The sequence below is a fragment of the Protomyctophum parallelum genome (genome assembly GCF_964188405.1).
Source record: "Protomyctophum parallelum genome assembly, chromosome: 15".
Taxonomy (NCBI): domain Eukaryota; kingdom Metazoa; phylum Chordata; class Actinopteri; order Myctophiformes; family Myctophidae; genus Protomyctophum; species Protomyctophum parallelum.
This window is the reverse complement of record NC_139710.1, coordinates 2,541,157-2,567,656: the sequence shown is the minus strand read 5'-3', so window position 1 is coordinate 2,567,656 and position 26,500 is coordinate 2,541,157. Positions and strand designations below refer to the sequence as shown.

At 44.4% G+C, this 26,500-nt stretch overlaps 1 protein-coding gene across 1 annotated transcript in view; it reads right to left on the bottom strand.

Annotated features, from left to right (window-relative positions):
* The window catches only part of LOC310872700 (plasminogen-like), a gene marked incomplete at both ends in the record, with an annotated part of 56,784 nt that overhangs the window by 25,381 nt on the left and 4,903 nt on the right, over positions 1–26,500 (bottom strand). Inside the window, one exon of the mRNA XM_083784743.1 lies at positions 2,863–2,904. Within this exon, the coding sequence (XP_083640869.1) occupies positions 2,863–2,904 (42 nt within the window). The remainder of the gene's footprint in view (positions 1–2,862; positions 2,905–26,500) is intronic.

The following is a 26,500-nucleotide window of genomic DNA, read 5'->3' as shown; positions in this document are numbered from 1 at the left end:
TTCGTAAGACCTTTCCTGTGGCCTGTTTCACGAAACTTGGATTAGAGATTAAGCCGGGATTTAACACATATCCTGGTTTAATATATCCTGGATCAGCGATTAATCAGTTTCATGAAAGCTGGTTAATCTTGCCAGATTAATTTAACCAGTTAACCTGGATATGTTGAGGCTTGATTTGGTTTCATGAAAGTGATGCTACATTAGTTACCATGGAAACTAATGCTTTGGATTTAGCCTGCTCCGGACCAGGCTAACAGCCAGGTTTAACCTAATCCTGATGTCTTTACTGTTCATTAAGCAGTCAAACTGATCACAAACCAATGATGTTTTCCAGACTTATTTAATTATTATGGGTTTATGTTGCCTTATTTGTATCCGTCTGCATTAAAGGACTAATTTAAGCACTATATAAAATCAAATAACCAAAATATATAGGCTGCACAACATCATGACAGCTTGTGAGCTTGTAGATCAGCTGCTTTTGTTGAATGTTCCCCAGAATAGGTTTGCTGTCGTGCAAGTGCACGGTTAAGAATAATTATTATATTATATTATTTTTTGTAAAAGTGAACTAAATATTACCATTACTCATTGTTTTACAACATATTTCCATTGTAACGTTTCACCCACTATTGAACCCATGACCCACAGTTCACCAGTCTGGCCCCTGTCTGGACAACAACCCCCTTCCCCAAAGGTAGCTCCCTCAGAGGAGGGAGTTATGGCCAAATATCACAATGCCACAATATCATTATGCTTACAATATTAAGAATTCTGTTTTAAGTTAATAGTAGTGGTAAAATGTAAACTATATTTTTGGGGTAGTTAATCATTCAGTCTATCCACTATTGAGAGTATGCATGTTCTTGTTCTCTCTTTAATTACAGCAGCAGTATTTATTTTAGAAGCTTAAGTCCTTGTATCAGTACATCTTGAATAGATTAGTAAAGATACAGAGATATACAGAAGGGGGCAGTAATGCAACTATTAAGGATGCAAACTGCCATAATACCTAGAGACAAAAAGCCAGGCTGTCTATTCAGCCAGGCTTGCTGATCCCGGCTCGCCAAATCCGCCAATTCTGAGCCTCGCTTGGCTTTAGTGGAACGGAATAAACCAGGCTGTAAAGACCAGGATTTAAAAAGCCTGGTTTTGGCCTAAATCCTGGATTAGTTAATCCAAGCTTCATGAAACAGGCCCCAGGTGCAACAGAGGCCGGAGAAGCAAAGACCGTACGGGCGACACCATGTTGCTTCATGGAAGGAAAGGAACATGCACAGTTTTGTGCACATTTTGTGCATGTACTGTACAACTTCCTGGTCTCAACTGTGCATGTTTCTTTCCTTCCATGGACTGTGATATTACCTGCCTCAGTCTCAATGCACTTGTTCTATGTTTTCTTTGTAAAACTCAGAGCTTAATGAGTTTTAAGGCCTTATTTCTAAAGAAAACATCGATCCAGACAGAAAAATGTCACATATTCTCCAGATTCTAGGTCCCAGGAACAACATTTTCAGATGGGGGTCAGTGGCCAAATATATATAATTATGGGGGTCCTTGAAATTTCCTAGACAAAAAAAGACAAATTGGTTAAGGTCTCATTTCAAGTCCTTTCCCTTCTTTAGTTTTTGTCTATTTAATGTCAAAGACCCCCATAAATATATATATTTGGCCACTAATATATATATATATATATATTGCCACTATATTTGGCCATGGAAAATGTTGTTCCAGGAATCTTAATTTTTCTTCTGGGTCAAAGATAAGAGTTAAAAACGTTTGCTGTGATGCACACACAACTAGCAGATCTCCAAGCTCGTAGCGTGGCACTCGATCGGTGAGCTTGTATGCTGTTTTCCATGGATAAAGTTTAGGCCTGACGTCGAAATTTATTTAAACGTCTTCTAAATTCATATTCCATACCTCATGTTTCTGTATCATTGGTGCTCCATATTTCATGTCAAGGACCCCAAAAATGATATGTAATTGGCTGCCAACCCTCATCTGAAAATATGTTATTCCAGGAACCCCTCAGAAGCAAAGATTTGAGTTAAAAATGTTCATTCTGAAAGAATATATATTCAAAGATTTGTGCTGCATTTTCACGATTTTAAAAAAATAGCAGATCTACAAGCTCGTGCCGCGCTATGAGCTTGTAGATCTGCTATTTTTCAATAGCTAAAGTATAACATAACAAAAAAAATCACACGTGTCTGTTGTTTTAAATCCAAACCAAATGTTTTGCAGTTGACATTGCAGTAACTTGTTTTTTATATTTGAAGTTTGATTTGTTTTAATGTGGAACAGTGTATACATATTTTAATTATATCCAGTGTTAAAATAAACATGACATGAGTGTTAAACTGAAGCCAAACTAACCAAATTGTCCGAACATCCTGGGATTGCATCAAGGTAAGTTGGGTCAACAATATGTGGAGCAATACTGATTTCTTGTGAATAATTAGATTTTTTTAAATGCATAGTGTATATATTGAGTAGATATTGTTTAAAAGTCTATTTAGTATGAGTAGCCTTTAATATCTAGACGTTTACTATATGTCTAAACAACGTCTAGACTCTGACGTCTAAAATATAGACTAGTTTTAAACGAACTAATAGTGGTTATTTAAGGGGCTAAGATTAGATGGGAAGTCTAGCAGTCAACGTCTATTAGACGTCTATCAGACGGCTATAGAGTCTAAGCTTAGACCTCTAAAAAACGTACACTTTTAGCCCAGTGACATACCGATATTAGCCTAGTCGGCTATCAGTCTAAAATATGTCTATGGGATGATCAGTCAATCATTAAGCAATGTTTGTGTTCACACAAAACTTGTATTCTCTAGTGTAGAGGTAGTTTACCTTGTGTAGTAGACAGCGTAGTGGTAGGTGTTGTAGTTGTTACTGTAAAAAAGGAAAACAACAGTCAGGCCTACAGCGCTACCGCAAAAGAAAAGAGTCCGAGTCGGACTTGTGCGGCCCTCGTGTTCGATCGGAAGCTCGCGAGGGGGTTCAGGGGGGGTTGTTGTTTTTTGAACATTGAACATCAACAGTGAGTGGAGGTGAATGGACTGTAGCGATGTTGTTCTGTTTTTAGGGTTAAACAGTGTTGCTAGGGCCTAACAGGTGGTTGCTAGGGCCTAACAGGTGGTTGCTAGGGCCTAATAGGTGGTTGCTAGGGCCTAAGATAGATAGATACTTTATTTTTGTGTCATGCACCAAAGGCGCCCAGCCCACATGGACTTACAGGACACACCATATCATTGCTTCAATATTGCATTTTCCCACGCTTTGCATAAAAAGTCTGCTAAAACAAAATTCCAGTTTTTCATAGTCCTCTAAACAGAAAAAGTTAGCACAGATGGTTGTCATTTTACAAAATAATATCTATAATTCTGGGTGCCTGCCATGCAATGGCAGAAACACAGGTTGAAATCCGCAACACATACTTAACTAGAAACAAAATTTCAAGACATTTTTCTGGGTGCCTGAAGCTTGCCAAGTCTGTGCAGCATTTGAGCCATGGACCACCATTTGATGACATTTAGCCTCTCAGAAGGGTCCATTTGGTTACATGTGAGCCAGGTCTCCCCATTGACTTTCAATGGGGTATTTTGTCTTAGTTATTGCGCATTACGTTGCCACCAACATTCTAATTCTAACATGCTAACATGCTAATACTAACATGCTAACATGCTAGCATGCTAACATTTTAATTCTAACATGCTAATGCTAACATGCTAATGCTAAAATGCTAACATGCTGCTAACATGCTAATGCTAACATGCTAATGCTATCATGCTAACATGCTAATGCTAACATGCTAATGCTATCATGCTAACATGCTATCATGCTAATGCTAACATGCTCCGGTTCCGGCGAGCCGCCCCGCTTCTGAAACGGTTGAGAAATGACAGAGTTACGCGTTTCCCCGATTGTTTTCATTGACTTTCAATGTGTGTGTGTGCGTGCACATTTGAGCATGTGCGTGCGTGTGTGTTCGTGTGTGCGCGTGTGTGAGAGGTGGTCAACTTGACCTTGAATCATTAACAAAGTATCAATTTCAGCTGAGCTGAGTCTATGCGAATGCAACCACTATTGAAAGTTTAAAGCACACTGACTCAGTGAGAGAACGTATGTCCGAACAAATTGCTCTATCGCAAAAAGTAAAAGTCGAATGCGATTTTTGTTGTGATGTGGTTATACGAGCGAGTTAAGAAATTGTGTTTGTGACTTCCGGCGGCGATGTGAACGAGAGCGGACGTGCGGAAGGGTGGCTCCCACTATTTTGTGTTTAAAAACTTCGCTTACACTGATTTAAGTTACAATTTTTTTTTGTTTTGTTTGATAAGTGAAGTTTGAGTACTAGTCTTGTTATGGCGGGAGGTCGTGGCCGTCAGAGTCAGAAGAATATACGCTCATATACTACCCCACAGCAACAGCCTGCAGCAACAAGCCACATGGCGACTCCTCCTATACCGGCTCCAGCGCCACCGGCGACTAGCACCGATGCTACTGCTAGCATTGGCACTGATACTAATCTTCCCCCTGATCTGGATAAGCTCCGTTTGGTTCTGATTGAAGCAATGAAGGAAATGGCTGAAAATTTGATTGCAAAGGCTCTCTCTTCCATCGACACATCTTTAGGGGAAGTCAAATCGGGCATTGCTGACCATGAACAGCGTCTCAGCGACCTGGAAGAGGGCCTCGTAGACTACTCTGACCGGGCTATCGCATTGGAGCGACTCTGTGAGCGGCTGAAGACTGAAAATGAAACCCTGGTTGACCGCTTGGAGAATTACGAGAATCGTGCCCGCAGATTCAATTTGAGAGTTACGAACGTTTTGGAGGGAGCTGAGAAGAACGACCCAATCAAGTTTATGTCTAACTTTTTTGTGGAGGTGCTTGGTGCTGATGTGTACGGGGCGCCTCCTGTCTTGGACTTGGCTCACAGGATCGGAAGCGAACGCCCGGGACTCCCTGGAAAGCCCAGGGTGATGATTGTACGTTTTCACTACTTCCAAGACAAGGCCCGGGCGCTGAGAGCGGATCAGAACCAACTTACTTGGCGAGGTCGGAAGGTTCTTTTTTATCCTGATTATGCTGCTGCTACAGCCAAACTTCGCTCGTCATTCTCGAGAATAAAATCCTTATTATTCGAGAGGAAAATCCGGTTCCGTCTCGCCTTTCCTGCCTTGTTAAAAGTGGACTTCAAGAACTCTACTCATAACTTCAAGACCGCCGCAGAAGCCATGAAGTTCTATGAACAACGGATCGCCCCCCGGCCGGACCCGAACGCTGCTGCTGTTGGACCTGCTGGACCTGACGGGGACGTTCCTCCCGCCGACGACAACGGTACCGCGTAATGTTTGTTTAAGTGTGGTAACTACCACACATCTAGAACTATCCCCAAGCTAGCTACCACATCTCTTCCTCTTTTTTTGTGTTGTTACTTTGATTCCTCTTCCCCATACTTAACATTTTATTTTCCTTTAAACGATCCAGTATTATTATTATATATATATATTTTTTATTATCCAAGCGAACATAATTTTGGATGGAAGCTGGGATAGGGAGGGGTCGGACGCACATTTGTTATATTTCTTATTTTATCTATTACATTTTATACTAAACTCCGACACTCGTTTGCTCTTTTCTTTTTCTGGGGGGGGGGGGGGGGGGGGCAGATGCATGGAGAGATTTAATTCTGAGGTCCGAATGTAACCTGTTCTTTATTTTATTATTATTTCGTGTGTGTGTGTGTGTGAAGGTGACTGTGTACGTGAATGTAAGTGCGTGCGTGCATACGGGATTAAGCGCTGATAGGTTGCTTGATTGTAATTAATTAATTGTTTTATTATTTTAAAGCATCGTGAAGATTTGTATGGTGCGGATGTGCGTGCGTGTATGTGAGATTGAACGTTGTTATTTCATATAATTACTTTATTTAATATGTAGCAAAGGCCTACTTGAAGTAACGTGATACTAAGCGTATACTGGACGTGATCATGAACATTATTAAGCCCAGACGGCTCAGTGATAAACAATGGTGACGCTTTTTTTTCTTTTTCTCCTCTACGTGGAAAAAAAGAGGAGATTCCTATGTTAACCTTAGAAGGAATGGACAATGACATCACTATCATCCCTGACGTCCGGCATTTTGTTTATTTTTTCTTTTTTTTTTGTAATCTCCTCTCTTTGTGATTTTCGGCCCTCTACTGCCCCCCTACCACACAATTCTTTGAAACAGTGAGCTGGGCCTCCCTGTGTATGTGGCCTCTGGCCCCACCTAGTGAACACTTGACAATCCTACACGATGTTTATTTTAGATGGCTTGGATGAGAGAGGATCTAGTGGTTGTGACTTTGGGGAAACTGTCTAAAATTTTCATTTATTCAAACTTTTCTCATTTTAAGAGTCTGATATAGGCCTACTGTGACTTAAATGGTTGTTGTTTATGTCACTGATCCCCTTTTTCTTTTTAAATTAACCTATTATAATTTTTTCTTCATTATTGGGGCTTTTAAATGTATGTTAGACGGACTAGATGGAAAAAAGGAGAAAACATTTATTAAAAAAAACGGTCTAAACCTTTCTTTTTTTATTTATTTTTTTTATTTTAAGAGTCTGATATACTATGACTACAATTGTTGTTGTTTATCACTGATCCCCTTTTTCTTTTTAAATGAACCTACGGTATTTTATTTTATCATTATTGGGACTTTGTATGTGTATGTTAGACGGATTAGATGAGAACGACGCATTTCTTTTTTTTTTTTTTTTTTTTGATGTATATATATATATATATATATATTATTTTCTCCTGTTTCATTATCAATACTGAGGCTCTTCAAGGTAGCATGATTGGGAATAGAACAATTCTTAATTTAATTTATTTACTTTTCAATATATAATTGATTTTCTATGCAAGACTCTGAAGTTTTTGTTTTTTGCTGTAGTGGGAGTCACCCGCAGCACGATCAGAGTAGGTTATGGTTAAAGATAGCGACGAGTTTTTTTCGCTACAAGCTTCATTGTTATGTGTTTTCTATAATGTTGTTATATTGTTGTTTTCTTTTCTTTGTGGGGTTGTTGTGGTTTTTTGTTGGGTGGGGTGTTTGGAACGGGACCAAGAGAGATGTCTTTGTAATGTTTTACTGTGCTTGTCTTGTATTAGTTTTGAGCCACAATGACAGAATTAAAATTTTTAAGCTTCAATGTAAATGGATTGAATATGCCTCATAAGCGAACTAGTATTTTAGGGGTATTGCGTTCCAAATCGATTGATTTTGCATTTATTCAGGAGTCTCATCTTTTAAAACAGGATGCCAATCGTTTGGCTAATAAACACTACCGTGTTTTGGCCTTTTCTGCTGCAACTTCCAAAGCTAAAGGAGTGACAATCTTGGCGAGACGCAGAATTAGACTAGATTTTTTGGGTGATTGGTCTGACAATGATGGTAGAATAACTATTGCTAAAATCCGCTTGGAGGGCAAAATGCTTGCTTTAGTGTCTGTCTACGCTCCCAATGTGCTGGACAAAGGATTTTACAAATTACTAACTAAAACTCTATTGGATTTGACGGAATTTAAAATCATAGTTGGTTCTGATTTCAATGCGGCGTGGAACTATGGCTTGGACAGATCCACTGCAGCAGAAAGCAGAGAACAGTCACTAACGTCTGCAGAACTTCGTGCTTGGGCTGGCTCGACCGGCATGGTTGACATGTGGCGATTAATTAATCCCACAGTTAGAGATTATTCTTTTCTATCTGGAAGGCATGGTTCGTTTTCCCGGATCGATTACATCTTTGCCCCCAGGGATTTGTTTCACAAAATCAACAAGGTTGAATTGCTTCCAATGTCTCTCTCGGATCACAAAGCGGTGTTGTGTGTCGCATCTCTACGGCAGGTGATGGATAGGGCACCTAGGTGGTGGTTTAATACCACACTATTGCGCAGTACACCATTTGTAGAGCAATTCCAATCTGGTTTACGTGAATTCTTAAATATCAATGTGGGCTCAGTTGATGACCCTAGAATTTTATGGGATTCAATTAAGGGATTTATCAGAAGTAACTCAACACTATATTCTTCTACTGTGAGAAAGTTAAGGTCGGCCAAGCTGGTTGAACTAGAGGCCCGCTTTGCCACGTTGGATTCTGCTCTCCAGAATAGCTTTGATGAACGCACAGCAACCCAGAGAGAGCTAGTTAAGAAAGAAATTAACTCCATTCTTAAACGTCGTTCTGAGTTTCAAATGAAACGTACACGACAAAAGTATTATTTCAATAGTGCAAGGCCTAGCCATCTACTAGCACTACGTCTTAAGTCTAATGAGCATTTTGCAGATATTGTAAGTGTCAAGTCAACAACTGGAGCCATGATTACAGAACCTAAAGAGGTCAATGCTGTGTTTCGTGATTTTTATAATGAGCTCTACACCTCTGAGGTCGTTCATAATGTAGGTAAATGTAATGACTTTCTATCTACAATTCAGTTACCAACCCTCAGCGAGGCCGACGCAGAGGCTCTAGACAGACCAATTTCTAGAGCGGAATTAAAGTAAGCAGTCAGTGGGATGCGCAAAGGCAAGTCACCGGGTTTGGATGGGATACCACCTGAACTATACACTCTGTTTTGGGACGATCTGGGTCCGCACATGCATGATATGTTTCAGTTTGCGATTGAAAGGGGCTCCTTCTCCAGAGACGTTAATGTAGCCATTATATCTTTGTTGTTGAAGAAGAACAAAGACCCCACGGAATGTGGGAGCTACAGGCCGCTCTCACTGTTGAATGCTGACCTAAAAATATTTGCTAAGGTGCTCGCACGTCGTTTACAGGGTTACATGACTAGGTTGGTACATTGTGATCAGACAGGTTTTATAGGCACCAGATTGGCCACTGATAATGTTAGACGATTGTTGCATATTATTGACCGAGCTTGTGACCTCCGATCTCCTGCTGCGGTGCTGTCGCTCGATGCTATGAAGGCCTTTGACCGTTTGGAGTGGCCTTTTCTGTGGGCGGTGCTAGATAAGATGGGATTTGGTCCCACATTCATCACATTGATTAAGGTATTGTACTCAAATCCAACAGCGATGGTATTAACAGGCAAGATTTGTTCTCCACTGATCACGATAGGCAGGTCATCGAGGCAAGGTCCCCTCCTTTTTGCCCTCTCGCTCGAACCTTTAGCGCAGACAGTACGTCAGTCCACAGCGATCACACCTATCTCAGTTAACAACACACAACATCGTATTTCTTTATATGCGGACGACATCCTGCTGTTTATTGAGAATGCTCCACAGTCAATTACACACATTCTTAAGATTTTTGATCAGTTCAGTGCCATCTCAGGCTACAAAATCAATTGGACAAAGTCAGCCCTTTTGCCGCTAAATGAGGAGATGCGATCTGTTGTTCTGCCTCCCATAATCCCAGTAGTGAACAAATTTAAATATCTTGGCATAGATGTGTTCCCGTCTCTTCAAGCTACTGTTAAAAACAATTATAGTGACACTTTGAACAAAATTTGTCTTGATTTAGACAGATGGTCGTCATTGCCCAACTCTCTTCGAGCTCGAGTATCAATCATAAAGATGAATGTCCTACCTAGGGTTAATTTTGTGAGTTCTATGCTCCCACTGCCACCGCCAGTATTGGACTAAGATTCATTCTGCTGGCCCAGGCGGTGGCGTGGCCGTCTGGGCGCCCGACTGGTGGTCCGGTCGCGGTGTGCCGCGGGTTCGACTCCCGAGCCCGACACGGCCTTTGCTGCATGTCATCCCCACGTCTCTCTCCCGTTTCCTGTCGGCCTGCTGTCTCTCCCTTCAAAAAAAAAAAACTATAAGAAAAAAGGCGTAAGCCGCAAAAAAAAAAAAAAAAAAAAAAAAAAAGATTCATTCTGCTATATCTAAATTTGTGTGGAATAGGAAACGCCCACGTCTCAAACTTTCCTTGTTACAGCGGACCAGAGCTGATGGCGGTCTCTCGTTGCCTAACTTCAAATTATATTATTGGGCTTTCACTCTTCGCCCCCTTTTAAGATATTTCGATTCAACTATAAAGGTTTGTTGGCGAGAGCTTGAGGAGAGTTTGGTTCATCCTGTTGAATTGAGAGATCTGATCTATTCAAACATAACGAATAATCAATGCAAAGTTCGCTTTGGGCCAATAATTTCTCATTTGGTAACAGTGTGGAGAGCGGCTGAAAAATTGCGCAAGATTGATTTGAAATGGAATTAGTTTTCCCCAGTGTTCAACAATGATGGTTTGCTTTTGGACAATCGTCCTATTCGTTTTCCAAGATGGAGTTCCAAGGGGATTCATACTTTGGGTGATTTATTTGATGCTAATGGTTTATGTTCTTTCCAGAATTTATGTGATATTTTTAACTTGCCTGGTAACTCTTTTTTTTTCTATTTACAATTGAGAACTGCCATGAGGACATATGGGGTGCCATGGCAGACCCCCCTTGCAATGCACCCTTTGCATAGACTTATCTGTGGTATTAGGTCAAGAGGTTTTGTTTCCGTATTGTATGATTATTTATTAGAATCTAGTTATGGGACCTTGCTTGTCGATACTGTATGGAGGAATGACATACCAAATCTAGATCCAGATTGGAGCTGGGATACAGTGTGGTCTAATGTTATCCTGTCTTCTAGGAATCCTGATCATCAACAAATTCATCTAAATTTTGTTCATAGGACGTACTTAACCCCCCGTAGATTGTGTGCTATGCGGATTTTAAATAATCACAACTGCACTTTCTGCACTTCAAACACCATAGGTACATTCTTTCATATGGTGTGGGAGTGTCCGAGTGTCCTCACATTTTGGAATTTGGTTGCTACTAACCTTTCGACTATTCTACAAGTTAACATCACACCCTCCCCATCTCTATTCTTATTAAATGATGTATCCCAGTTGCCATTGAATAACACCGTATTCGTGTCTTCTTTGCTGGCGTAACGGCCGCAAAGAAGATGGTTGCTTCGCACTGGAAACCGCCTCATACATTGTCATTTCGCCAATGGGCTTTGACCTTTCTGGATATCATTTATCTAGAAATGTCTACAGCAAGATTGCATGGTGCAAAAGAGGAAAACGTTGAGATTTGGTCTGGTATTGCAGATTTGGTTGGGGGCATGGTTTGATCATTATTATTGTTATTATCATTATTTGTTTTTTGTTTTCATTGCACAGTGGTTGAAGTGATGACATTTTGTGGCATCTTTGGTCTCGGGGGGGGGGAGGGGTGGGTGGGATTGTTTGTTTTTGTTTTTGTGTTCCTTGCTTTTGCTGTTGTGTGTTGTTTTATGTGTGTTTTGTTTGCTTTGAGTCTTTCATGTTGTTAACGTGTCTTGTGATTTTTGTCTTAAAATAAAAACATTTGATAACAAAAAAATAAAAGAAATTGTGTTTGTGATGAAAAAAATGCTGACTCATTCAGGCATTTAACATGTAGTTTCATGACACATTATGATGGTACACCTGTCGCTTTCAGGGTTAGTTCACGTACCGTATGTATCTGGGCTGTGGTTGTGACATTGGGTGAAAGAGGACGAGTGTGGCTACATAATTACCGAAACCCATGCGTGTAAAGTTAATATTTTGGCCGTGAGGACGATTTGTTCGGAGAATTTCGCTACAGTCTTCACATTGGCTTGTCCCTCTGACCCGCTCTCTCTCTGGCCGTGCGACACTGTGAGTCGAGATTTTTGCTCAGACCACACACACTTTGAACTGCGATAGCGGGCAAACCGTGCAACGTATTCGAATTCCGTCTGAACCAGTTTCTACGTAACAGTATGCCAGAGCAATGTGGCTCCAAAGTAACGTGTCGTTTTCAGTTTTTACCCGCGTTTCCCCATTGACTTTGCATGGGGCATTTTTCACATTGTTTATTGCGAATTACGTCGGTACGGTAACCCAAAACGGAAAGAAAAGCACAAGCACACCATTCCCGGCCGAGCCGCACGTTTCGATGTATATATTGTGGGGCTTTGGTAAACCGTGCGGCCGGCCGTAGACGTCAAAGTTTACGCGTTTCCCCATTGACTTTGCATGGGGCATTTTTCACGTTGTTTATTGCGAATTACGTCGGTACGGTAACCCAAAACGGAAAGAAAAGCACAAGCACACCATTCCCGGCCGAGCCGCACGTTTCGATGTATATATTGTGGGGCTTTGGTAAACCGTGCGGCCGGCCGTAGACGTCAAAGTTTCGTGTCTTGACTACGATTATTATTATTAAAGGGACACTTCACCCTTTTTGCAAAAAAATATATGTTAATGACGTTTAGAAGCTTTAGATCACTTTCCTGGGGGTATTTATGTGTGTAATATGTGGTTTTAGTTATTTTAGATTGTAGCAGTGAGCCTGTTGTCTCTGATGTCATGGACACTGGTCTCACTACCTTCCTGGACTACAATTCCCATAATTCTTTGGTGCACTGCTCCTCCTTGAGGATAGGGGGAGAGTTGTCTTACTGAGACAACATGTAATCCAGGAAGGAAGTGAGCCCAGTGTCCATGACATCAGAGACAACAGGCTCACTGCTACAATCTAAAATATCTAAAACCACATATTACACACATAAAGCCCCCCAGGAAAGTGTTCTAAAGCTTCTAAACGTCATTAACATATATTTTTTAGCAAAAAGGGTGAAGTGTCCCTTTAAGTATGTGTTGCGGATTTCAACCTGTGTTTCTGCCATTGCATGGCAGGCACCCATTTTTATTGTTTTCATGAACTGATATCATACTAAAGCATGACAAAGGCCATATAATAGTGGCGAACCGATCCTTTAAGAAAAGGTCTCCATTTGGCCACCCCGAGAAAGCATATTCAAAGAGCCTAGTGACAGTCAGGGGTAAATATAAACTGTTACTGACTTACTCCTGATGACATCACAAAACCATTGAAAAAATCCTATTTTGGCATGCATGGTAAACCTATTAATTTAAGTTTTTATATTTAAATGATATTAAGAAAGTCACTCACCATTCCACAGTGGTGGAAAGTAAGTGCATTTACTTAAGTACTGTACAATTTTGAGGCATTTGTACTTTACTTTAGTATTCATGAATTCCAATACTTTTACTTCTACTCCACTACATCTCAGAGGCAAATATTGTATTTGTACGCCAAAAAAATGCATTAACCACTTCCTCAGTATAGTAAGTAGACTATTTGAAAATAGCAGATCTACAAGCTCACAATATGTCGTGTTGTGCCACATTATGAGCTTGTAGATCAGGGGTCCTCAACTAGAAATGTTGAAGGTCCACAAATATTTTTTTGAATAAGACCGAGGTCCGGTCCCATGCGCGGCGTCCATCGGAGAACGGGGCTCTATGCCCGTTTAGTATGGTCAAGCCAAGCTTATACAAATCAGATCACCTTCCACCCAACCAATAATGGGGTGCAGAGTGCAGGCCCGGAGTGGAACTCCAAATCAGGCCGGGAGTTATACGCCCTGGCAGGCCACACTGTGCGCGCGCATAGCGCGCGCCAGAATTTTGGGGGACATTTTAGGGGCCTTTGCAGCAATTTCACATGAGAAATGTACCATCTGATGTTATTTATATTATTAACTTAAAAAAAAAAAAAAAAAAAAACGTTTTTTTTTTTTTTTTTTTTCTTTCTTTTGGGTGGTCCACAAAGAGGTGGTCCGCGGTCCGGTCGCGGACCGCGGTCCGCCAGTTGAGTACCCCTGTTGTAGATCATGCAAAGTAGCCTATAGTGCTGGTTTGCAATAGTAACAAAAGTTTTAAAATCTGTGTTTTGTACTATACAGTTGTATGTATAAGTACAGAACAAAGAAGGTTTGTTTTTGCCATCTTTGTTGAAGAGGCTGAGCAATTATGTTTTAGTTTATTTTAAGCCAGTGTAATTTTTTTGTTGGCTAAGACTAGATACTTTAATTGCCTAGGCAGGCCTAACGTTCAATGGATTGTTAAGCTTAAATCTGAATTTGCTACTAAAAGTAACACTAAGGCTCAATCCCAATTCCTCCCTTCGTCCTGGCCCTTAGCCCTTGCCCTTGCTTATGCGCGTTCACGTGAGGGGGAAGGGTTATCTCAATTGTCTTTGGAGCGAGGGGTAGTGACAAGGGAGAGGGCTAGAATCCCCTTCGTTTGAAGGGATATCTCGACGGGACTTCAAACGGAGCAACATCACTGAGGGGCAGTGAGGGCTGAAAGGCGGACGAGGTAAGAAGCCTTTTATGTCCTTTATTATGGAAAAATATTATAATAACCAATATTATTTGAATGTATTAACAATCTGCATCGCCAAAAATATCGCAATCTCTAGCAAAGGTTAACGTTACCTCACGTGAACTAACGATATGATACGGCGTTGCATTCATACAACGTTACCCATTCATTTGGCGCCGCATCGGCGCTTTATTCTTTTTTATTTATCGCCGGTGCGCTGGTGATACAACACGGATGCAAGCTAGGTTATTAGCAGGCATCAGTCCGACCCCCCAGACCACGATATGTCAACATTCTGCAGTTTTGGAGCTCTTAAAAGCCGTGAAATATAGCCTACTATACCTACATAACGCTGTCACTGCATAACGTTGGCTACTCGCGCTGCAGTGATAGCTATGGTTTTATCATGACCAATGTTAAGCTAATCCCCACAAGTTGCAAAACTTACATAACTAATTAGCAATGGTGTTGTTTTTTTCCCCAGGCAAACCAGCTACAGAACAGATTGCAAGCTGCCGTGCAGACTATACATTGGATGGAGATGAATCACGATGGCATTTTCATTGATAGAAAATTACTCTGTTCTTAATGATATTAAAAACAATGAACAGTGACCACAGCCCCTTCTTTCTATACTGTAAATTGTTTTTCCTTTTTCTAACCCTGTATATATATCTGTACCCATGCTATACAAACAATAATCAATTAATCAGGTACAACTGTTGAGCAGGTGTCAGAATGAGCTATATCTAGCTGAATTACATACATGGGCTACCAACATGAGACAAAATTACAATATATTTATTTCATCATAACCACAGCAATGTTATATTTACGTTCCATCTCTACAGCATAAATCAAATGGAAAGTAGTTTCCAAAGTGGGTTATGGGCTAAATGATAGTTTGTACACTCTCAGAGTTAATTAACATTGATTTTACAATATAAATTGGGGGTCCTAGAGACAGAAATGCCATCAAAGTTTGGGGTCCACTGGCCTGTAGTGAGCTTGCAGATCAGCTATTTTCTGAGAACAGGTTGTATATCAATTTCTACAAGGGACGTTCAATATTTAGGGACGTTCCAATTCCTAGGGGGATGATTTATCTCCCTACCCCTTGACACTCATTATGTAGGGACAAGGGGAAGGGGCAAGGGCTGAGGGGTAGGGTTAAAAAAGGAATTGGGAAAGGGCCTAAGACTATGTTGCTAAAATACTTTTAGTCTTACTAGAATTACTAAAATGACTAGGTTATGTTTCTGGTTTAGGTTTATTCTACGTGGGGAATAAAGAACCTTTTTTTGCATGGTGGGGAACATAGAACCTGGGGAATGCAGCAATCTGCTGGGGGTGGGGAAATGTTTTATATCAGTGGTGAGAACTGAACACAGCCAGTCTCCAGCCGAGAGAGAGAGAGAGAGAGAGAGAGAGAGAGAGAGATAATTTGCCATCTTTGGTGAAGAGTGAGCAATTCAGTTTGTAGTTTATTTTATGCCAGTGTTAATTTGTAGTTGATAGAAAAATAAAATAAAAAATATTTCCCCACCCCCACCATGCAGGAACCTCTGGCTTTTTACTTTTACTCAAATAAATGGTGAATTACAAACTTTTACTTGTAACAAAATTGTTCTATTGCAGTATTGATACTTTTACTCAAGTAAAACATTTGTACTTTTTACACCACTGAAGAATAAGTACATTACATTTGTGTAAAGTTCTACAATAAGCATTAGTGAAAGTCTTTTTACTTTTTTGCTTGAAAAGGAACCTTGTTCATCTCTCTCTCTCTCTCTCTCTCTCTCTCTCTCTCTCTCTCTCTTTCTGGACAAAGAATTAGAGTTCTCATTTTCTGCCCGAACCCGACCCGGCCCGGCCCGGCCCGACATTTTAGGGCCAAAAAATATGCTAATTAGACGGGCCGGGCCGGGCCTCGGGCTCTGTGATTTTCCGTGATTTTTAATTTTTATTTTTTCAAAAATGTTATTATAATAAAAATAGCAATTCTGTTATTTGTGTAATGTGTAGGCTATATAGCATACAAGTATGTATTTATTATGAAGAGGGCTGCGCTATGGCGATTCACTTGTGACAGGAGGAAGACGGAGGAGTGGAGGCGGGGGGCTTGGAATGGATTACTGACTGCGCAGGCAGAGAGAAGTGAACGGTGGGGTGGTTGTTTAATGTTTATACCGCTGGCTGGCCTCTGTTTTGCGGCGCACCAAATGAGCTTCTGCTTCAGTTCATAATGCTAAATGTTTTATAAATCAATCGGATTATCAAACGATAGACTGCAACATGACAAAAACAGTTGCACTGAGCCATCTCGTTAAACCCAGCTGGCTGCGATGAATAACCTAATCATTAGACCTAATCAACGTCATATAGTCACCAACCGATCCATATAATTCTGTAGTGTATGATCTGACCACGCAATGTTACAGTCCACTGCAGGCTACAGGCTATTTGATTTACAAAATGATTAGTATTATAACCGCCGTCCCTCAGTGCGGCAGCGGCGCACCTCGTTATATGTGCCCGATTTAAAATAACAGAGCTCAGCTGTCTCTAAGCTCTAGGCTCGAGACACGCCATGAGCGGGTGCATGGATATATATGTACAGTAGGCTATGTTTGTTCTTTTGGACACCGAACGGGGACGATACTTGGGGTCTTGGACATAGCTTCACTTCAGAGGAAACGGGGAGCTACTCACCAGTCACCACCACTGGATATGGAATCCATTAGAATGATATGGAAATGGTAGGCTACATTAACAGTCTAACGTGAGCTACATAAATCCTTTATTTCGCCGATAAGTCCATTGAACTCCGTTCTCACTCTCACACAGACACACACTGAAAGAAAAAAAAGAACGCCACTTTATTGCATGGCCAGCGCAGCGTGTGTCTGTGTGTCAGTGGTTCACTGACGGCGCATGCTGCTGCTCTTTGTCGGGCTTTATAGGGCTTCGGGCCTAACATTATGGTATTTTTTAGGGCCGGGCCGGGCTTCGGGTTGACCCAGTTAGGGCCGGGCCGGGCCGGGCTTCAAATTTCGGGCCCGATGAGAACTCTACAAAGAATAGACACTGAAAAGGCCTGGGAGCAGATCTCGTATCTTCACACCTCACAGACCGGGCATATAGGGGGAGGGGGGTTGAGAGAGAGAGAGTGAGTCCCCAAAGCAGTAACACACACACATAATGTGTGTTGTGGAAATGTAGATCTGCTGTTGACAATAAAGGATAAAAAAACTTCCTCTGTCTCTCAGAATCAGAAGCTGTTACATCAGTTTTACAAGTAAAAAAAGGGAAGGAGATCAAGGCAGGAAATAGAGTTTGAGTGCAATGTAAACGTACGTTTTCTCATGCCGATAAAGCTCATTTGAATTGAATTTAATTTAGATTTTCTGTCTCATTTCAAGTTTTCAAATATATAAAATTATTTTGAAAATAGCAGATCCACAAGCTCACACTACATCGCACGCTATTTTAAAATGGCCAAATTGTGTATAGTTGTTAAACATTATTTTTGCCTATGCAAAGTAGCCTGTAGTGCTGGATTGCAGTGTTGCCAGTTCTGCTTATTATAAAGGAATTTGTGCTAGTTTCCCCTGTAAAATACTGGCTTGGTTGCTGATTTGGGCATTCTTTCACCATTCATTTTTGAAAAGAGCTGATAGGGCTCAAGTGGTGAGTGGAACTGGTTGCTTTTTTGGGTTTGTTTAGTTTTTTCACTAGGTTTGCTTTGTTTGGAATTGATCGATAGAAGAATTGAGAGTTGATTGTAAATAATGGTATCTAGTTCACCTAAAACATGATGAGCAGACTTATGGTTGTGAGATCTGGGGGCCATTAGCAAACCAAGACCTTGAAAAATGGGATAAACACTAAAACACCAACCAGAAACCCTATACACACAGAACTAGGCCAAATTAACTCTTTGTTTGGTGGGGGGGGCGGGGGATTACGAACTGCCTTGCAAGAAAGACATGTAATTATTCTTTCATTTAGCACCTTAATAATTAACTTGAGCAACTGTATGGGCTTCACTCAAAAACCTGAGTAGACCCCAGAATTGTTTTAAAGAGAAAACAAATACCCTTGGAAAAGGTACTAAAAGTACTACTTTGGTAATTACAAGTAAAAGTTCGTAATGCAACATTTACTTGAGTAAAAGTACAAAAGTAACAAAAGTAGAAATTACACTTTATGCATAATGTATCATTGCAAATTTTCAAATATATATAATTTTTAGAAAATAGCAGATCTACAAGCTCACAAGCTTGTGTAGCTATATGGCTAAAGTTAATGTGTGTGTTTGTGATGTGATCAAAAATCTACAAAGTAACTGGGGGTAATGGGGTCCCTGGCATATCTTTTCAAATGGGGGTCCCTGGCATATCTCTTCAAATGGGGGTCCCTGGCATATCTTTTCAAATGGGGGTCCCTGGCATATCTCTTCAAATGGGGGTCCCTGGCATATCTTTTCAAATGGGGGTCCCTGGCATATCTCTTCAAATGGGGGTCCCTGGCATATCTTTTCAAATGGGGGTCCCTGGCATATCTCTTCAAATGGGGGTCCCTGGCATATCTCTTCAAATGGGGGTCCCTGGCATATCTCTTCTAATGGGGGTCCCTGGCATATCTCTTCAAATGGGGGTCCCTGGCATATCTCTTCAAATGGGGGTCCCTGGCATATCTCTTCAAATGGGGGTCCCTGGCATATCTCTTCTAATGGGGGTCCCTGGCATATCTCTTCAAATGGGGGTCCCTGGCATATCTCTTCAAATGGGGGTCCCTGGCATATCTCTTCAAATGGGGGTCCCTGGCATATCTCTTCAAATGGGGGTCCCTGGCATATCTATATATTAAAAGAGTTTTGCAGCATGTTTTTCTTTTATTACTTGGTTAATTTGCAAGCTGGGATGTATAGTTGCTCTGGCCTCTGTCCTACTGCCACCTACTGTCCGTTTATTATATTACACAGTGGGTGAAAAAAACACACCCCTTAAGACTAAACCACACCCATCAGAGGTGTGGCTTCCAGAGGTCCCTGGGTACCTCTAGGTACCTCTAGGTGTCAGGCCGGCAGAAAGGAATCTGTAAGACATAACCTTTTGCCATGAGGGAGAAATAAACTTCAACTTCAATATAATATTTATTGAACCTCAACAGTAAACTTTTTGGACCTCAAAAACAACTTCAGACAAGACAACTGGTAGACAATACTGTCTAATTAAAGACACAAATTGGCTCAGAACTTAAGACAACTGGTCAGTGGTCAGTCACACACACGAGAGGCCCTCCCCTGCATCTCTCTCTCTCTCTCTCTCTCTCTCTCTCTCTCTCTCTCTCTCTCTCTCTCTCTCTCTCTCTCTCTCTCTCTCTCTCTCTCTCTCTCTCTCTCTCTCTCTCTCTCTCTCTCTCTCTCTCTCTCTCTCTCTCTCTCTCTCTCTCTCTCTCTCTCTCTCCCCCTCTCTCTCTCTCCCCCTCTCTCCCTCTCTCCCTCTCTCCCTCTCTCTCTCCTGTCCACACACCGGCTGCGTCCCCCGCGCGTCGCCGCCTCCATTATTTTCAATGAACCTATCGCACATCGGCTGCGTCCGCCGCGCCGATGCAACGCTGTTCTATATTCCAGGCGTTGCCGCGCGGCCTCCACCCGGCTATCCGTGGGCGTGGCAATGGAATATAGTCAACAAAACTCCCCAGCCGCGTGGTAGCGCGCCGCGTCCTGTTGGTGTTGCCGTGCGGCTATGGCGCGCGGCAATACTGTGCTGCGGCGGTACGCGCGGCGGTCGCAGACGGTGTGTGTCGGACTTGATTCTATAGGCGACGCGGCGCGACGCGGCGGACGGAGCCGGTGTGTGTTGGGCTTCATGTTTGCAGCAGCAGGAGGAGAAACAGCAGCAGCAAACCATTGCACACACGCACACACACACACACACACACACAGAGTCAAAAGACACACTGTCAGCCGGCCCGTGGTAACAGAAAGCTTGGGGACGCTTAACATAATAACGGAGCACATTTCATTGTCAGTAACGTTAAAGGTTACCTTAGTAACCACGGTTGTATAAATAAATTGAACGAAATACCTTTCGTTTATGGGTAGGTTTCCTTCAAAACCTAGCTGCAGAACATTATTTTATGTGCTCCCAGGACAGAAAATTCTAGAATTTTGCTGTCCTGGGCTCTTGGGGGTGACGTAGGAAGCTACGCCCACGCCGTATAAAGCGGACGTGGCTACGTCATCCCTCATTCGGAACTTTTCTTCTGCTATAGAGAACAGAAGGGCGTTCCACGAAAGGTATTTCGTTCAATTTATTTATACAACCGTGGTTACTAAAGTAACCTTTAACGTTGTATTAAATAGAAATTTCACGAAATACCTTTCGTTTATGGGACTTTATGAACTCCCGTGAACTCCCTGAACTTCCAGTGGGTCCCAGGTAAGTCTTTTGGGAGGGGCTCGGACCCTTTTAGGCACCCCAGGACGCAAAGAGTTGGCTTCCTTGTCTGAAGGGAGCCAGTCTATCCACGTATATGCGTAAGGCTCTGACTGGGCAGAGGCAGTTAAGCCTCCTGTCCTCGTCAGAGGCGAACGGCGGGGGGTGGAAAGCCTGAAGGTTCACTGGTACACACACTGAGAGAGCGTTTTTGGGAATGAAGGTGGGGTTTGCTTTTAGGGTGACGTTGGTCGACCCCTCATTGAACCTCATGCAGTCTGGAGAGATCGAGAGCGCATGTAGGTCGCTGACCCTTTTCGCCGTCGTGAGGGCGATCAGGAGAGCCACCTTCAAGGTTAGGAGCTTGAGGCTCACTGTTTGTAGTGGTTCAAAAGGTGCTGTAGCCAGAGCCTTTAGAACCAGGGACAAATCCCACGAGGGGACAAGGGATCTGCATGTCCTGTGTTCCCTGCGTACACCCTTCATGAACTGTTTTACCAGCGGGTGTTTCCACACCGTCTGGTTATCAAGGCCCGGGTGGCAGGCGGAAATTGCTGCCAGGTGGACCTTGACTGAGGAGAGGCCTAGACCGTTGTCTAGGAGCTCCTGTAGGAACGTCAGGACGTGGATCACTGAGGCCTGGTAGGGGACAACTTGGTCTGGTCTTCGTGAGCACCACTGCTCGAAGACGCGCCAGGCTGTGTCGTAACGGTCCCTAGTTGACTGGGCCCTGCCTTTTTTAATTGTTTCGATAACGTTCAGAGGTAGGCCCACTGCAGTCAACATCACCCTTTGACGGGCCAGACGTCTAGGTCCTGGGGGTGAGGGTGAAAGATCTCCCCTCTCGCTTGGGAGAGGAGATCCGCTCGAAGAGGAATTTTCCACGGCTGGTCGTAGAGGAGGGGGGTTATTTCCGACCTCCAGACCCCCCAGGACGGGGCTATTAGGAGCACCGTCAGACCCTGAGTCCTCACTCTGTCCAGAGTGGGGCTGATGAGGGACAGCGGGGGAAAGGCGTAGAGAAGGGTTTGGGGCCATCGGTGTGACAGAGCGTCTAGCCCCGATGTTGATGGTCCCCTGATTGCGAAGAAGAGGGGACACTTCGTGTTCTCCTCTGTGGCAAAGAGGTCCACCCTGGGTTTCCCAAACCTGCTCCAGACCTGGGACGCTGCATGGGGATGTAGCGACCAGTCTGCGTAGCGGAGAGGTCCTCTGGACAGCAGGTCTGCCCCTGTGTTCAGAAGACCTGGGACGTGACACGCTACTACAGAGAGAAGGCGTGTGTCGGACCACAGGATTAATTTCCGCGCCAGCTGATGAAGACGAGGGGACCTGAGTCCGCCTTGTCTGTTGATGTAGCACATGGCGGTGGTGTTGTCTGTCCTGACTAGGACGTGGCAACCCCGGATGCGCTGCTCGAAGTGTCTCAGAGCGAGGAAGACCGCCATAAGCTCCAAGTAATTTATGTGAAGGGCACGCAGTGGCCCCACCCATAAACCTCTGGCTGTGAATCCTTCCAGCGTGGCTCCCCAGCCTGTCATGCTGGCGTCTGTGGTGACGACTTTCCTGATCAGAGGCTTTCCCATAGGGACGCCCTCTGAGAGGGTTTTTCTGTCTGACCACCATTGAAGGGCTAGTGTGCATTGTGATGTCACTGTTACCTTCTGGTGGCGGCGGTGCATTGGTACATGTAGAGAGCCCATCCATTGTTGGAAAGGTCTCATATGTAGTCTTGCTAGGCGGATTAAATAGACCGCTGAGGCCATTAGCCCCGCCATCCGGAGGCATGCATGAAAAGGAATCGAGCGTCCCCTTTTGAATGATGCCACGCACTGCAATGTTGCCTCTATTCTCTCTCGGCTCAGGCGGGCCGTGTAGGAGATTGAGTTCAGTGTTATGCCTATGAAGTCTATTGACTGCGTCGGCATAAGCATACTCTTCTCGTGGTTTATTAAGAACCCGAGCGAGGCGAGGTGACTGAGCACGCGATGTGTGTGCGACAGTGCTTCTCGTGGAGAGTTTGCAAGTAGAATCCAGTCGTCCACATTTGTTGCGAGACGGATTCCTTGCTGTCGCAGGGGAGCAATAGCTGCCGCGGTGCATTTTATGAAAACTCTCGGACTCAGAGACATCCCGAAGGGAAGGACTGTGTATTCGTACACTTTTCCTTTGAACCCGAAGCGCAGAAACTTTCTGTGCGGGGGGTAGATCGGAATGTGGAAGTATGCATCTTGCAGATCTATTGACGTAAACCAATCCCCCTCGCGGATTAGGCGCAGGAGGAGTGGTGGTGTCAGCATTTTGAATCGCAGCTTTTTCAAGTGACGGTTCAAGGCTCTGAGGTCTAGAATGGGACGGATTCCCCCCCCCCTTTTTCTTTACTAAGAAATAACGGGAGTAGAAACCGTTGATTGATCGGGGGACACCTCTGTGATTGCGCCTTTTTGCATTAAGGAATTGATTTCCTCTTGTAGAATGGCGGCTTTCTGCCCGCTCGCCTCTGAGAAAATAATTCTCCTGGAGGTGGGCGGTTTTGAGGCAAACTGTAGTCTGTATCCTGTCTCAATAGTACGGATGATCCACGGGGAAGCCCCGGATATCCGCCATTGTGACAGATGACGTGACAAAGGGTTACCTGTGCTCGTCAGCGTGGTGCATTGCCGCCTGCCTAGGGGGAGACTTACCTTGTGTGAAATGTCGCCCTCTAGTGGATTTTCCTGGTAGTGAAGGAACATTTTGGCGTGGAGCTTCTGGCCTGTGCCAGCTTTTGCTGACACAGTGTGGGTTATCTGTCCCACTGGGCTTCTGCCCTTCAGAGTTGGTTTTATTGTTGTTTTTTTGTGTTTTTGTTTTTTTGTTTTCTTTATTGAACAACTTAAAACAGGCACATGTGGTGAATTGCACATTTGAACAACATTCTGGGTCTGTACAGCAGTGCTCACAGCACTGTGTACAGCCCATTTTAAGCGCTTTAGCGCAGGCTCTGAGGTGAGATCCGTGATCCCCCCCTCTGGCCTTGAACTCTGAATGTGGGGAAGATGACCCGGCCCGGGCAGGTCATTTGCGCTTCCCCTGGCCTCGGCCCCTGGGAGCGCTCTTGGCCTTGTAGGGCGGTGGAGAGGTGCGGCGGTCTGCTCTGCCACGTCCTGCAGGGTGTCGCTGTCTGTCTCCGCTCCGGTCCTGGGACCTGGGTTTGTCGTCAGCCTTGGCCTTCCAGGGTGCCTTCTTGGCCTTGGAGCGGCCTGCCGGGGTAGCCTGGTTGGCCAGTGGCTCGAGCGCCTTCATGGTTTTGGTGGAGGCCTCGAGCTGCTGAATGGACTCTGACATTTTGGACAGTGCGTCCTTAAACATGTTGTCTGGGTGGATATTTCCAGCCACAAACTCTTTCTTTGTCTCAAGAGAGATGGCGGTGGTCTGATCGACCCAACGCCATCTCTCCTGTAGGATGGAGCACGCCATGGCATTGGCGTTGTGGTGAGTGGTGTTCCTCTGGAGAGTAGCCATCTCGTGGTTCAAGCGGCGTAGCTCTGCCAGGTCCTCGGGCAGTTCCGCCATCAGGACAGGAGCGGACTTCTGTCCCATCTCAATGAGGAGGCGCTTGGTAGAACCTTGGAGAAGTGCTCCTGCGTTGAGAGCGCTTGCCGCGAGGGACATGTGTCCGTACTGCCACTTGTTTATTTTTGAGGCCTCCTTCACACTGCTGGACAGGAGCTGAGGGTCCTTAGAGTGGTGGTCCACTCGAGGAGCTGCCGGGTTGGCCAGGTAGGCCGCGATGGCCGTGTCCATCTTTGGCATGACGTTCAAGGCGAGGTCTACCTGGCTCTGATGTGGGACGTCGTGGGGCCCCTTCACGCTGGCCCTGGGAAGTTCCACCATCAGGAGGGGTTTGTCCCAGGCGTGCCTCATGGCGCCCTCGAAGCCCGTGGCTAGAGGGATCCTCTGTCTTTTAGGTGCAATGGGGGGGGCGGAGTCAGCAGTCATGCCGTCCCATGGTTTTACCTCGACAGTTGAGGTAGGCCATATGTGGCCGCACCGTGTGGAGGCCCTCTTGTAAATATCATAGATGTTGGATTCATCCATGGGGAGTGTAGGGGGCGGGGACGCTTTCTGGCGCTCCCCTGTATCCATAACGTCCAGGTCGTCGAGGCGGCGACGACGGAAGCCGCTGCGGTGAACGGGGGAGAGATCCTCAAGGTCATCTTCCTCATCAGAGTAGGCCTCGTCCAGGACGCGGTAGGCCTTGAATGGCTCCTGGTAGGAAGGGAGCTCGTCATCACGAAGCTCCCCTTCCTCCCTGGTGGACCGATGCTCACATCTGGGAGACATCGGGCGGTCTGGGGAGGGGTCCAGGCGGTCCACCATGTAGCTGGGTGCAGCAGCAGGCTGCCTGCGTCTAGCTGCTTGTCTGGGTGGGCACTCAATGGTGGCCTGCACGACGTGCTGCCGTGCGGAGGCCCTGGGTCTCCCTCCATAAGCCTCTTCAGCCATGGCTGCAGAAGCTGTTGTAGCATACCTGTCACGACTATCGTCGGAGGGTGGTGCTCTTGAAGAGGAGGCTTCGGCTGGGGCTCTGTTGCCCACGTAGTCGAGCCTCTGTCTTGGGGTAGGTCGTTGTCCCTGCCCGGTGAATTGCTGCCGAGCTCGTCTCGGGGGAGGAGGAGCAGGAGAGGAGCTCCTATCGGAGCTTCCTTCCAGGCAGCCACGGGCTCTGAACGCTTCGTAATACTTTTCGACACGTTTGAGCCTGCTGGCTAGGATATCGTCGTCCATTTTCTCACAATGGAGACAAATGGGACCGGTTTCCTCCAAGACGTCACGGGTGTGACTAATGCCGAGGCAATACATACATTCGGGATGGCCGTCTCTTCCCGACATGGTGTTCCCGCACCCGTAGGTGACACAGGTCTTTTGTTGAATTTCAACCGGTACCTGGGTTCGGCGCCGGCGTCTTTCCTCTGGCTGGGGTTCCCTCGGCAGCGACATGGTTGCTTGTCGAGAGAGGAGTCCGAGTCATTAACACCCACAGGTTTATATTCCTCGTGGTGTGTTTGAAGAGAATACCACAGGCGTAGCTGCCTAGTAGCGCGAAGCTAACTATCGATAGCTTTAGGCTAACAAACTAGCTTAGCTAGAGAGAAAAAGGCGCGAGCTACTTTTTTCCAACGAGCGAGCAGCAACAAGTTGGCTAAAACTCACTTGTGTAGTAGTTTGGCTTTTTCCTCGAGAAGAATATTCTTCTGTTTTGCTTCGAGAGTGTGCCAGAGATCTCACGGTCCTAAAGAATTAGTCTCTCGGCCGAATTTATGAGATATATGACCCTGCACACACTGTGGAAGTTTAAAGTTCGTTCTATCAGCATAGCAGAAGAAAAGTCGAGTGAGGGATGACGTAGCCACGTCCGCTTTATACGGCGTGGGCGTAGCTTCCTACGTCACCCCCAAGAGCCCAGGACAGCAAAATTCTAGAATTTTCTGTCCTGGGAGCACATAAAATAATGTTCTGCAGCTAGGTTTTGAAGGAAACCTACCCATAAACGAAAGGTATTTCGTGAAATTTCTATTTAATACAACGGTAACTGCGTTGTAACGATGACAATTGTAATTAATTAGATTACCCGTTACTGAAAAAAATAACGACGTTAGGTAGCGCCGTTTGTTTAAACGCTGTTATACCCAACACTGGTCACGACTCCAGTTGTCTTTGTCCGCAGCGTAAACGTCTTTACATAAATACTTTCTGAAAAGTCTATGAGGAAATGAATTGGCAAGTGTGGGGTTCCCATGGCAATCAATTGGCTGAGGCAGAGGCTGGAAATTGCACAGG